Source organism: Miniopterus schreibersii (genome assembly GCF_964146895.1).
Source record: "Miniopterus schreibersii genome assembly, chromosome: 1".
NCBI lineage: Eukaryota > Metazoa > Chordata > Mammalia > Chiroptera > Miniopteridae > Miniopterus > Miniopterus schreibersii.
This window is the reverse complement of record NC_138101.1, coordinates 171,363,256-171,377,568: the sequence shown is the minus strand read 5'-3', so window position 1 is coordinate 171,377,568 and position 14,313 is coordinate 171,363,256. Positions and strand designations below refer to the sequence as shown.

The window sequence follows — 14,313 nt, the reverse complement described above, 5'->3', positions numbered from 1 at the left end:
TAGTTTATCCTCACAACAATTCTATTAAGTGGGTAATATATTACCTCATTTTCCAGGAAGCTGATTTCAGAGAGATTAAATAGCTTGCTTGCTCAAGGTAACAAAGGATGGGGAGGAACTTGAGTCTAGACTGCCTGGTAACAGAGCCCACATTCTTAGCCACAAAAGCCTGTTCATTCTATCGATCATTCGGCACGTAGGTAGAATCACGACGCCGCGGCAAATGTAAAAACGCAGCACGCTGTCTGTTAGCAGAAAGAGGAGGATTTTGTTGTCAGACATCCCTGAGTTCCAAGTCTAACCCTATGGGCTATTCCACCTTGAACAAGTGACTTAACCTCTGAACTTCAGTTTCTTCTCCTGAAACATTAGAGCAATAATATATGTTTGATAGTTATCTCAAGGATTCATTCCTGCAACCAAAAAAGTGTTTTGAGTGACTACTAAATGTCAGGCACTATGCTAGGTATTGAGGCCACAAAGGTATCACGGAGCTCATATTCTTAAGCAGGCAGAAGGGAAGGTGGGGCACTGACGGCTGTCCCAGGGAAGGGAAGTGAGATCTGAGATGGCTAGGAATTCAATAGGTTAAAAAAAAGAGAAAGCACTGCAGACAGTAAACAGCAGGCTTGAAGGCCATGATGAACTTTGGTCTTTATCCTAAGAGCAATCAGAGGTCATTGACAGACTCTGTGCAAGGAGAGTGACATAGATTAAATTAGATAATAGCTGGGAGTGCCTAGGCACAATGCCCAGGGTGTAATACGACCCCCATCCCTCCATTCCAAAACTGTCTGTGCTCTGACTCATCCCACTTTAATAATATGGCTGCATCGAGCATGCAAGACTCTAAGCGATTATCACAGCCTTTGAGATCAATCAGCACTCACTTGCTGTCCTGCCCATTCCAGGACCAAGGCCAGACATTATAAAGAATGCAAAGATGAATAACAGACCCTGATTTTATGGAATTTGGAATCTAGTTAGGAAGAAGACAAGACGACAGACGGCTCTGACGGTTCCCTTGCTTTTCAGGATCAAGTCCAAATTCCTTAGCTGGTAGATCTAGACCCTTTATGGCATGGCCTTTGCCAACCTGCCCCACCTCACCTCCTCCTCCTCCAACAGCAGCCACATTTTGGGACTTCTGATCACATGCCCAATTGTTTTGGGGACTGGCAATTAATACAAAGATAAAGGGAACAAATGTAGTTTCTGCCACTACACCTTAGACTTGGATGGTCTAGCTCCGTTCACTGGCCATAGAATTTTTTTTCATGTTATTAAACATTTTTAAAAGTTGACTAAAGTAAAATCACTTAGCAAGTGAGGAAAGGAGAAATATTTTTACCAAGCATCATTCGTCTCCACAGAAAGTTCACATTTTTGAAAATAACAACAAACAAAACCCTTCTTGGAGAAGATATTATATTTTTTTGTATCTTTATAAAATATTTATGATATCTTAGAGAAAAGGTATTGATTATATATATATTTTTTTTATTAAGGAGAAAGGCTCTTTAAGAGAAGCCCAGCTGTGGGAACTAAAGTTCTAGGCTTCATCCCTAACAAAGCATATTATTAAGCCCTACTTCTAAAATATTCTGTACAAAGGAATCTCACCAGCCTTGTGCTCTGGAGTAAGCAGGCAGCTCTATTGAGAAATCTACATAAATCAGAAAACAATTAACACAGTACCAATAAATCTAAGGAAATGGACTGATTTGCTAGATAAAGCAAGGGAAGGAATTTTGAAATAATATACAATTAGGGTCTTGAATGAGTTGAAAAGCCTCTTTTCAGTGATGTGAACTAAATAGAAATATGGGACTATTTATAAAACCTCCCAAGCAATATTAAAAGCATTCATTCTTTGAAAATCTACCAAATCAATAGATTTCAGTGAGTCAACAAGTGAATTTCTAGCTAACAAGAGAAAGTTCTAAGACAGTAATTCAGGATTTCTATTTCTAATGAGTTAAGCTAATTCTTTACATACATACTAAGATATTCTCAGGGAGGTGGGAGCCGTGGTTAATTACTGGGGGAATGGAGAAGGAAAATGAGGAGAGGAAGAAGCTAAGACAGGCCCTTGGAGTCACCTGACAATTAACTCGTTGTTTTGTGTGTGTTTGTTTGTGGTGGTTTGAGTTTTACTTTTTAATGGTTCTTGACAAGGTAAGCATCTATCTGACTCAATATACAGAGCTCACAGAACTTCTAATCATACTATTACTCAGACAAGACTAACTTCTCTCCTTCAAATTAAATATAGTAAGTATTTGCCCACAGCAAACAAGCCCAATTCACTCATTCTAATCTGACCACATGCCCAAGTTTTCCCACATGCCCAACAGGCAGGAACCCGAGGGCTCACCTCCCCTACCTCACCACCATTAGCAGTGCCTCCTTCTCTGCATTTAACCCTCTCCATCATTAACCCTTTCCTCCCATCCTACGGCTCAACACTACCAGAAATAAGTCAAACCTTCGGAGGGGCAAGTGACCAAACCTTAAGTCATACGACATGGTGATAAGTATTCCAATGACAGGGAAAAGGCCACACAAGGCAGATGGTGGATTGAAGGGGGACACTTTGGCAGTATGGAGAAAATGTACTATTAGGCTGTGACAATTCATTAAATTTATGAACATCCATCCCCACCACAGCAAATGACCATCACACCCAGGAATCATGAATTGCCAACATAGCTCTTAAAATTTAACCACAATGACCCTGAGAACAGTATTTTATCTTCTTAGTAATGGTTTGGAATCTGAAAGTTAAATAAAATTTTTGTCATACTAAATAGCGATACATTCAGTGAATTATTAGCTGCTCCTACCAGTCAGGAAAGACATAAATGAAAAACAACAGAGTTTTAAATTTCAATAGGGATGTTTACACACAGACACCAAACCTTACAGGTTTTCAGCCTATAAGATTTCTGCCAACATTCTCAGTCATTACACAAAATACCACAACATGACTCACCACCACCTACACAGTAATGTTCTGTGTCTGACAGACATGTCTTCCTTCAATATACAAAAATAAAACTGGAGAAATCCCATAGGCAAAGCCTGACTAATCGAAATAATTTTTGGTTTCTTACTACCAATTGTTGAGTGTTTTATACTTTTTCTCTTCCTGCCTTTAATAGTGGGCAATGCAAATTATACCCATTTTGCTAGACAAAATCTGCTGTTACCCCTGTACGCTTCTCATTTAGCTTCTTTGTGTTTTTTCAACTAGAAACTCATTAGAGTAACTTTAACTTTTAATTGGTCTGCATCACCAACAGCTTTCAAGTAATCTAGAGTAACTGTTCTAAATATATGTTAAAATCATCTTCCATCCATCCAGCCACCCCAATTTGCAGTTTTTACACCTACAATCCAGTACAACTTCTGTTGACAAGGCTTCATTGAGAGGATTTCTAAGCAGTATTTTCCTAATTGAATGGAGGGACTCTGTCTCCTGGGACACAGCACCAGCTGTAAAGTGACAGACGAGAAAAGCACTGGTGGGCAACTGTGAAGCCAAGTTCCACACACATCCCCCTCCCTCAGTGACACCAGCACTGCTCTTACCAGCCCTTCCCACACCTGCTCAGCACGCCCTCCAGGGACTTGTTTGGCAGCTTAGGTGACATTTTTAAGTTTTAATTGGGACAAAAGATATCTAGTACAATGAGTCTCTTCCCACATTGAGTCTATGTATTTTTTTACTGAGTAATATATGGCTGAGAGACTGTTGAGGACAGAAAACATTACTTAAACACCATCACCCTTACCCTTTTCATCTGCCACTTCGGTGCTCCCACAGTAAGGGACCTCCAAGAAGATGAGCAGAGAATGACAGCGGGTGACGGGGTGCAGGAAGGGCGGAGGGACCAGCCCAAATCCACCACAACTACTTTGAGAATAATTAAAAACACAAACCCCGCTGCTGACAGACGCACGCATGCACTCGGATCGTACTGGGCCCTGGCGCGAGCCTTCAGCAGCCAGCCTGCACCCGCGCCCTCTCCGCCCGGCCTGGGCGCAGCAGCGAGGAACTGCCCGGTGCCCTTCTGCTCCCGCAGGCGCGGGCTGCATGCTCACAGCCCATTTAACGCGACGAGTGTCCCTGTGGGAACAAGCTCACACTGATTGTTCAGGCAGTGGCAGAAGACAGCTGACTTTTTCTTCTACATCCAAGAAATGCCAATCTTTCCTGAAAACAGCGCGCGCACATGTATTCTGAGTGATCTTTCAGTCACTTGGTTTGGTTTAGTTCTTAAATATTACACTGTGTAATGAAATAAACAACTAGCAGCTGTAGGATGTTTCTAGTGGGTTTATTTAACATAGGACAAGAGAGAAAAATGCAACTTTCTCAGGAAACTGGTTTTCAAAGAAAAGAATAATAATACATATATATATGGCTCTTCATCCACGAGCCAGAAAATCGTAACTAAAAGATGAAGCTGGAACTGAACTCCTACAACGCGCATGAAGAAACAGTTTTAAATTCCAGAGGAATTCTGGGAATTAACGGTGGGGAAGGGGAGGGTTCCAAGCACAGCAAAATAAAATACTGGAGGAGAGTTTAGGACTAAAACACACAATCCACATATTGGGCATTTACCTTCCAAGGGTCATGTGACATATGTTTTCTAAAAGCAAATGATGTTTAGATGATTCCCAATGCATCAATATATATTCTCATGTGCAGTTATTTGTAGAAACTACCAGACTGTTCCAGCCATTGCTAAAACACATTTTCAAAATTACACTTGAAAGCTTACCTAAACCACACTACTTGTGGAGATCAAATTTTCTTCCAGTTTTTTAAAACCTGTACTGGTTTATATGGGGACATGTAAAGTTAGCAAGTCAGGAGAGTATGCTGACTGTGTAATTTGCACATGGTAGACTGAAGATTAAATTAAATAATCAGGTTTTAAACTGTAGCCCAAAACTAAGTAGGTACATACTGCTCAGGGTCTCTTTAAAACCCACAGTAATGAAAGTCATCAGGGCCAATGGGACAACCATTTTCTTAATAACATTATTAAGTTCAGAGATGATTTTGCAGTATTTGCATTTTAAAAAAAGAAAGTTTCTTTCCTCCATCTCTCCAGCCTCCTCCCATTTCAATCCCCACAATCTAAATTAAGGAGCGCCCAGAAATAGGGGTAATGGTTGATAACAAAGTATCCAGCATGCAGTAAAAATCTGAATTGAACAGCCTGTAGAAAAGGATAATTGAAATGATGTTAGCGAGATAAAATATAAATTTAGAAGTAGAAGGAATAAAATGGTTTTGTGGCTTTACCTTAAACTTTACTGCACTTGGTTAGTGAATCAGAGAACAAGAAAGAAATTTAAGAAGCCATGTTGACCATCTTACTGTCTCTAAGCAGACAGGACCTCAACCAGTGCAAAGAAATGTGTTCTGCCTACAGGGATGGTCTACTGCCAACAGTACTTTGATTCTTATGAGTAATGTGATGTTCTGTTCAAAAGTGCAACAGATATTAGTAAAGCAAGACCACCTATATCAACATCGCCCTGTTTCACTGCCATCAGTTGTTCTCAGGGCCAAAGTAATTTATTTATGAAGTTCTGGGTTTGGGAACATTTTTTGTAATCTTTAAATTGACTGTATATTGGCAGCAGCTCACATCGACTTTAGAGGAATTTCAGCACTGAACACACTTAAGCCTATATCTACATTCCCACTTCCCTTTGTGATATACTGCATATTTTCATGCTGTTCTAAATACTTTTCTATCTACTCATCAAGTTGATTTATCCAAAAATGTACAGTGTTAAGAGATGATCTATTCAACATTTTTTCTTTTCTATCAACTAATCATGTCCTTTACTTAAACAGAATTATTTCTTTTGACCTTTATAGGTTTGTCGAATAAAAATAATGTTTAACCTCATGAAAATAGAACAATTTTAATATCATTTCCTTCATTAGACCCTGATTTTTAGCTTCCAGACAACTGAATACTTTGAGACTATACTAGGTATATCTTTGAAGTCTTTATATAGTGTGATTTCCTCTGCTTAATTTCTGAGCAATCCTTTACATTCTAATTAAGAAACAACAGATTAAAAGTATGACTCCTTACAACCAGTTTCTTTTTTCTTCAATCAGGTTAAAATGAAATGTGCTTGCTACCCAATCTTTTCATCTTTCTTGGACACAGGGAACTGAATAATAGCTCCTGTAAGAAACTTTCTATTCTGAATCATGGTCTTAGTGCAAAGGCAAGTTTTGAAAATAAAGAGATAAAAAGTGTTGAAACTTTTAATCAATTCTGGTGGAAATGGAAGAATTTTATTATTAAAGAGAGCTTAAAATAGCCTTTGGGGGGGGGGGGGGAATTATGTTGGCAGCCTGAGAAGATGGCTAGTAAAAGAACAAAATTTGTATGCTGGTAAATACATAAGACTAATTTGGATTCCTGTAGCTCCTTTCATACCAAAGTGACTTCAGACTATGTTGGAAAATTAAGAGATTACTGATGCAGGTCCCTAGGGGAGCTCATCTGGTGCAGCGTAGTTTGCCTGCAAATTCATCTAACTCTGATGTATCAGCTAAATTCTTTCCTTCCTTCTATCTTTGTTTCTCAAATTCTATGCTGGTTACTAATGCTAAGAATGTCCTCAGCATTCAACAATACTCAAATGGACCTACAGTAAGTAATTATATTTGTGAAAATATGAATCTTCCCATCATCCTCGTTGAGACTATAACTTTTGTTGACAGTCCTCAGTAGCATAAATGGTAGTTTCATGATCAGTAATGAATTTCTCATCAAGTTTCTTTAAAATAGTTTACATTTCCTAGAAGGCACAGCACTCTATATTATTCCAAAACATTAGACACATTGGCCAAATAAATGGAAGACTAAGCATTGGGTTTGGAAAAAGGCAGATTAACCAAAAAACAGTGGGAAATGGAATTGGTAACATTTTAGGCTTAGGAAAACTTGGGTGCACACTGCATATTATTTCCAAGTAGCTATAAATGCACAGTGATGGACAATATTAGAGATGAAAGCTTCCCTCCCTCTAATAAGTCTGTAAACTGATTCCAGTTACACAAACAATGTGTGTGCTATAAGACATGACATGTACTATAGTACACTTCAAAAACAATAAGCCTGGTTTCTCACCTAAAATCTCACCCGGAAAAGCAGTGGGACATTTTATGTTTCACATGGCAAGAGAGCAGAGGAAACCTAAGAGGAGACATCAATTCCATTATCGCTGTTCCCTGCACATACTCTGTAGGAAACCCTCAGTTCATCAACTCTTGGTGTATGCAGGAGTCTATGCATTGAGTAGAAAAGGGGAAGGGAACTTCTAATAATTTCATTTCAAAATTAAAGTAGCCAGAAGAGGTATGAATTGTTAATAAGAAAGCATTTCACCTCAACAATTGGACTCAAAGGAAAACATACTCAGAATCTACTCAGGAGACATAACACCTTTTGCTCAACTTACCAAAATCTCAGAGACGGCAAAAGGCAATCGTTCTGTAAATATAACCAGATGGCAAAATATTTTTAAGTACTTTGGTATATTTAGTTCACTGAAAGAAAGAAAAAACCTGTAAAAAAAGCAGAGGTAGTTTCTTCTGGTTCAGAAAAAATCTGAGATAAATAATTTAACCAACGATACAGCGATCCCTAACCCCCTTTCCAGGCTCACCTCTCAGAACCCCCAATGCTCACAGCCTCCTATTTTATGCTCCATCTATATGAACTTTCAGTTCCTTGAGCCTTCACACTTTCTCTCTCACCTCCCAGCACCTATGGATGCTATTTCACTGTCTGTAACACTCTTTTATCTCTCCTCTTTTTTTCAATAATTCCTTCTTGTTTTTCATGTCTTATATTCAATGTCACTTCCTCCAGGAAGCCTTTCAAGATCCGTCACAGTGTGAAGGTACCTGTATAGGACTTGAGGGTAGGTGTCAGTAAATACTACCTTCCTTCCTCAGCAAGTCTGGAATTATCTGAGAGCTAAGCTAAGGAATCAGCACATGGAAATGAAAAGTTAGAAGAACTCAGCTTTCATCTGCAGGCAAGTGGGCCTGCTGAGAGTTCAATGCGAATTAGACATTCACCCAGCAATCATAAGGATAGCTGAGTAATTGCAGCACTCCCCAAAGGGAGCTCAATCCTATGATATTTATAGCACCAAGGGTCACAGAATATGTGTTTTCTGAAAGCAGGGTGACTAGCAGAGAAATAGAGACCAGGAGAGAAACTGAGCTTTGCATATTCCAAAGAGGAGATGGAACAGAAGCTGGCAATGTTACTCCTGAGCAGGAGAGTTAAGGGTGATGGAAACGGAACCCGTGAGTGGAACTTCCTCCTTGTAAAAAAAATGGGAATACAGGTTATTCCCCAACAAAATGTACTGCTTGAGCACACCCCATCTCACAGCAGGTGGTCACACTGGGTAAGACTGTGTGTTTAGTTACCTATTTCCCTTGCTAGACCTTCAGCCCCTAAGTCCCGAAGGACCAAGGCTGTTTTGCTCACCAGTTAATTCAGGGCCTGGCACTTAACCCACATTCAGATAAAAAAAAACTGGTCTGCCAATTAACGACACATTCTGTTCATTCCCAAAGAAATCTCCTATTGCCAACAGGGAGCTGGAAAAGCTGCTTGAGCCGAAACAGTATATACAGTTGTCATACCTAGGACTCTGCATCATCTAAGACCTGTAAAAGCCTGTAGAAAGAAACTTCAGCTTAATCTTATTTTATGGGAACAGTGCTGGATCTCAGATTGCTTTTGTTCTTGATTTGTGCCTGAGACAGAGGTGAGGCAGAGAAGGTAACACAGGAAAGAAGATCTGATACTCATAGGCATAAAATGTACAGTTAGCAGAGATTACACAAATTCTCAGAGTTGGCAAATACTTGGAGAAACTGGAACCCTCCTACACTGTTGATGGGGATATAAAATGGTGCAGTCACTTTGGAAAACAGTCTGGCAGTTCCTCAAAAGTTAAATAGTGTTACCATATGACCCAGAAATTCTACTCTTAGGTGTACATCCATGAGAACTGAAAATACATTTCCACACAAAAACTTGTATATGAATGTTTATAGTAGCATTATTCATAAAAACAAGGACAACAACCCAAATGTCCATCAATGATAAATGGATAAACAAAATGTGGTACATCCATATGCTGGAACATTATTTCGCAATAAAAGGAAATGAAGTACTGATACATGCTACAACATGGATGAACCCTGAAAACATTTATGCTAAGTGAAAGAAACCAGTCACAAACAGCTACATATGACCACATATTATATTATTTCATTTCTCTCAAATGTTCAGAATAGGCAAATTCACAGAAATAGAGAGCAGACTAGCAGTTGTCAGAGGATGGTAAAGTTGGGGAGCAATGAGTGACAATGAATGGACAAGGGAGCTGCTTTTGGGGGTGATGAAAATGTTCTAAAATTTATTGTACTGATGGTTGCACAATTCTGTGAATATACTAAAAGCCACTGAATTGTACACTTTAAATAGATGAATTATATGGTATGGTTATTGGACCTCAATAAAGTTGTTATTTTAAAAAAAAATAGGCAGGGTGTGCGACTGAGACCTGCAAAACCACTACTTCCTGAATTGGAATGATCCTGTTTCTCCTGCCTATGACAGGGAACTTGCTAGAAAATGAGGCATCCTTGCTGCCCACCTTCTTTAAAGATTCACGTGGCTGACCTCCCGTATAGGCCTGCTTTATTTATGAGATGATAAGGTTGCAGTAAGCTGTTCTGAAAGCAACCTATTTGGTATCACTTTAAAAACATCAAATGAGCAACTCATCAGACAAGGCCAAGGAAACTAGCTTACAACAACCAGCTCCGAGGAGATGCTTTCCAACAGATACAAAGGTAAAATGGCCTGACAGTTGGAAGCCACCTTGGCTCGCTCACAGCAGGCAGATTAGCTTTCAAGAAAAGGAAAAGCCTGGGATATTTGCTCAGGGTGTTGTGCCCAGAAAACACCTGAATTACCTCCCTGCACTAGGTTGTGGGACATACAGCACCTACTAGGAGCCAACCTTTTAAAAGAAGTGATCTGCTTTAATCTTCATACCAGCCCTGTAGGAAAGAAGGTACTGACCCCATTTTATAGACAACAAAATAAACTCAAATTCCAAAGGAAACCACCTTAAAGGAGGTTACTCCAGGCTGCGGAGTGGTCTGACGCGAGAGGCCATGCACACTCTGCCTCCCCACGTGGCCTCCCTTTCCTGGGAATTGGCAGAGGCAGAACTGCTTCTGCAACTGCTCAAGAGAACCCAGGACAGAGTTTTCCAGCGGCTCTGAGTCCACTGCCCTTGTCCCAGGACACCCTTGGCAGCTGGATAGATTTGTGGTCTAAGTCCCTAAAATGAGAAGTAGACAAAAATTCATCTGTCACTCACTAGGACAGATACAAACCTCAAGATAATTTGTTTTCCAATGGTTTCAGCTTCAAGTTCTGGTTTGGCATTGGCTTTTTAACAACTAACAGCTGTAGGCAATTTTCACACAGAATAAAGACATCAATAAGGCAGAACGTGGGAGTTTCTCCCTTATGAAGACAGAACAATGAGCTGTCTTCAAGATGTGCATGGAGCTGCCCCACCCAGGCTCTGGCTCAGGTCTCATTTTGGGAGGATAGCAGAATGCGATTGAAAGGACAATGGATGTGGATGCTCTGAGGGATACAGGCTCTGCCCACCAGCTCCACGGCCACCAAGGAGGTCTTTATCTATCAGCAACATCTGTCTCCTGAGGTTGATTTTTGACTTTAAAATGCTTTAAGTGGGAAATAAAACCAAGCCTGCCAATATACCATTATTGCCTGAGTGGTGGCCATCATGCCAGATGATTCCCTGCCCCTCCCTAGGATAAAATTATGTGTCCTCCACCCACACCAACGACCTCGGGCTGAGCTGTGTGACTTACGGTGCCAGTCTTTACAGAAGGATGATACATCCCTGCCCTGTAAACTCAAGAGTGGCAATGTGAAAGCTTAGAGCCTGCTTACAACAGTTTACCAAGTCTCTCTTTTTCTTTTCTATTTTATTGAATTTATTGGGGTGACATTGGTTAATAAAATTATATATTAATATAATTATTAATGGTTAATAAAATTATATTTCATGATAGGTGTACAATTCTATATAATACATCATCTATATATTGTATCATGTATCCACCACCCCAAGTACCATGTTTCTCGTTCCTCTTCCATCAGGGTTGGGTCTTGAATAGAAGATCGAGAGGAGCAGAACCACAGCTGACCCACACTGGTTACATCTGCCGTTGTAACCACTGAGGTTTTGCTATCATGGGAAAAACTAGCTTAAGATGACTAAGAGAGCCATTGACATTCATCCCCTCCACTTCCCTTCTCACCTTCAATCTCTCCTCACAACTCACTCCTTCCAGCAAGTTTTCCTCGGCTGCCCTCCTCATCACCACGCCACCATCACCACAACCCACTTACACACAATCTAGGCACAGGTGGGTGGGCTGCTTCCTTCTGGGGCATTATGCCTTCACTGGTCCCCTTTGGCAACTGAGACTGTCAGCTCTTTAGGAGCAGGCTCTAGTGTTCTATTTCGAACCTCCTCATTAACGCCTAGAAGAGAGTTCTGTATGCACTGAAGATGGCAGAGGGTAGAGATTCCTGAAACACTGAGATATTCAACACCGTAAAGTATAAACATGCTGTCAAAAGTCATCTCTTCTTTTTGTCAACCAGTTCTAGTTGGCAACAGGCCCATTAATCTACTCAGGAGACCAGAGCTCAAACGGCAGCTTCATAGTACTCCCTCATATTGCCTTATCTTGTAGGAAAGGCTTACAGGTGATTCTGGCCTAGAAGAGCTGAAGTGACATGGTCAGTCTGGATAATACCCCTGGAGGGCAGTGACACAGCCTACATTACTTTCCTGACACAGCCACGCAAAACAATAGTGCTCTCTAGTATCTGTCCAACAATATAAATGGTGTGATTAGAACTAACTCCATTACAAAATGCCAGTGGTGACCAAGGCAGATAGAGTACTCATGTAACACTTATTGAGCACCAATGAGGACAAGGCATTGGGCAATTACATTATTTATTATTCTCATTTAAACATTACATCAAATTAGGAGGAAGTATTATTTCTTCCTTCACTTTCCAGAAGACAGGCTCAGAAAAGTCATATGCTTTTTCCATACTTATACAGATAATAAAGTCAGGCAGTAATTTGAACCAAGATCTTCCTAATCCCCATTCTAGTGCCATAATATCCTCCTGAAACATGGGATGGAAAGAAACACTACTTCAAGATGCTTGAAAAGTTAAGTTGAAGAAAGCCCTTATATCTCTTGATGAATGGGTCTTACACCAGATACATCTCTTACTTCAGTATAATGGATTCTAAAATAAGATAGTATCTATAAAAAGTTTCTCACAACAGTTATTGGGTCCTATACCACATACATCTCTCACTTCAGTATAGTGGATTCTCAAATATGATAGTATCTATTAAAAGTTTCCCACAACAATTATTATTGCAATCCTATCATTAGGCTAAATAATTATACTGTACTTAAGTAATAATGTCTTCCATCAAAGGGTCAACGACAGGAGGGGTAGTATGACTACTTTTAAAAAAGACATTAATGCTGCACACTGGGAGCGGGGGTGGAGGAAGCACTGGGGACTCCCACGAGGTACGAGGCAGGTGAGGGAACTGTTTACACACACAAGTACACGTTCCGGTTGGGAGGGAGAGGAATTAGAAAGGGTAACTTAGGATGCAGCACTGCCACACATTTGACGACCTAAAGGTCTAAATCACTCCACTTAAACTACTAGCAAGGCCCTTTGATGTAGTAACACCCCCTTCTCCTGTCTCCTCTCTTTCCACAGGCTCAGTGCTGACAGTGGGGCTGCAGGCATAAGGGACAGATGGGGGTCAGGTCACCGAAGCAGGGCAAGCCCATGGCTAACCAAACCAAGCCACCCACATCCTCTCCTCTCCCTCCCAGCTCCCAGCCACCGCCAGGATGGAAGCTTGAGACTTACCACGAGTTCACTGAACATGACGTCCAGCTCCTCCACAGGGGGCATAGGTAATGCTGGCTCCATGGTCTGAAGCGCAAAGTTGCTATCATTTCGCAGCCGATACGTGATTTCTGGGTGATCATTATTTCGGAAACAGCAAAAGATGAACGAAATCCCCCGTCCGCCTCTCTTCCTTGGGGCCATGGCTGAATTCTGTTCTATTTCTTGAGTGACTACACTCTGCAAAAAAGAGGACATGACATGGTTAAGAGTGAAAAGTGAATAAAATGTATTTTTTTAATCAGACCGATTCAAGAAAGAGTGCAAGGGACTGGAGGCAATGCAATGGCAGTGCCTTGCAGGGCACAGAGAGAATAATCCAGGAGGACTTGCAACCAGTTGGGCAAAGAGCACACGTCCTTCTAGTCACTTGTTGAATGTCTCCTATGACCAACTGCTGAGCAAACAGTATAACTGGTCAGCCCACATTGCAGACGCTGCCAGAACACTGGGCTCCTGGTCATTCCCTGTACATGACATGCTCTTTCCTGCCAAGCCACTTTGCTATTATTCCCCTCGCATGAATGACCATCTCCTCCTTGCCCCCAGGTCTCTTATTCGTCCTTTACAGTTCAATTCTAATTTCCCTTCTTTACCTTTCCCAAGTGGAATTAATAGTGTATATGCTAAGGTATATTTATTCATTCCAGCTCATGTCACCTTCTAAGTTTTTTAGGAGTGTGTCTTCCTGTTAGACTGTGATAACTCAGAGTGGGGGAAGGGGCTATGTATTAAGCATCTCGGAGCCCAGTAGCCTGCACAGTGCCAAGAAGACAGGAGGCACTCGGTTAATGTTTATTGTGTTGAATAATTTAAACTTATAACAAAGGAAGAGCAATTTAACATGAGCTAGAAGGGTCAGAGGGTTTCAAACATAAAAGATAAAAATGAGTTCACTAATAGGGAGATGGTTAAATAAATTAAAACATATACACATAATAGAATACTTTGCACTCATTAAAAAGAGCAGGTATCTGTGTTTCTAGATATGAAAAAATGTTTAAGATGCTATATGGTATATAGACCACGTACTACAGGATTACATGTTTTAAAGCATTTGTGAGTATATGTACGATAGTGTTAAAAGCAATAACCTACAAAATAAAAATAGGGAATTGGAGAACTGTATCTTTTCATTTTATACCTTTCTGAATTT

At 40.5% G+C, this 14,313-nt stretch overlaps 1 protein-coding gene across 5 annotated transcripts in view; it reads right to left on the bottom strand.

Moving 5' to 3' along the window:
* Positions 1 to 14,313, bottom strand: part of DAAM1 (dishevelled associated activator of morphogenesis 1) — a 152,645-nt gene that overhangs the window by 77,505 nt on the left and 60,827 nt on the right. For all 5 annotated transcript variants that reach the window (XM_081120013.1, XM_081120014.1, XM_081120016.1 and 2 more), the window contains one exon: positions 13,119 to 13,337. In XM_081120013.1, coding sequence (XP_080976139.1) covers positions 13,119 to 13,301 — 183 coding nt within the window. In that variant the 5' untranslated portion in view covers positions 13,302 to 13,337. The remainder of the gene's footprint in view (positions 1 to 13,118; positions 13,338 to 14,313) is intronic.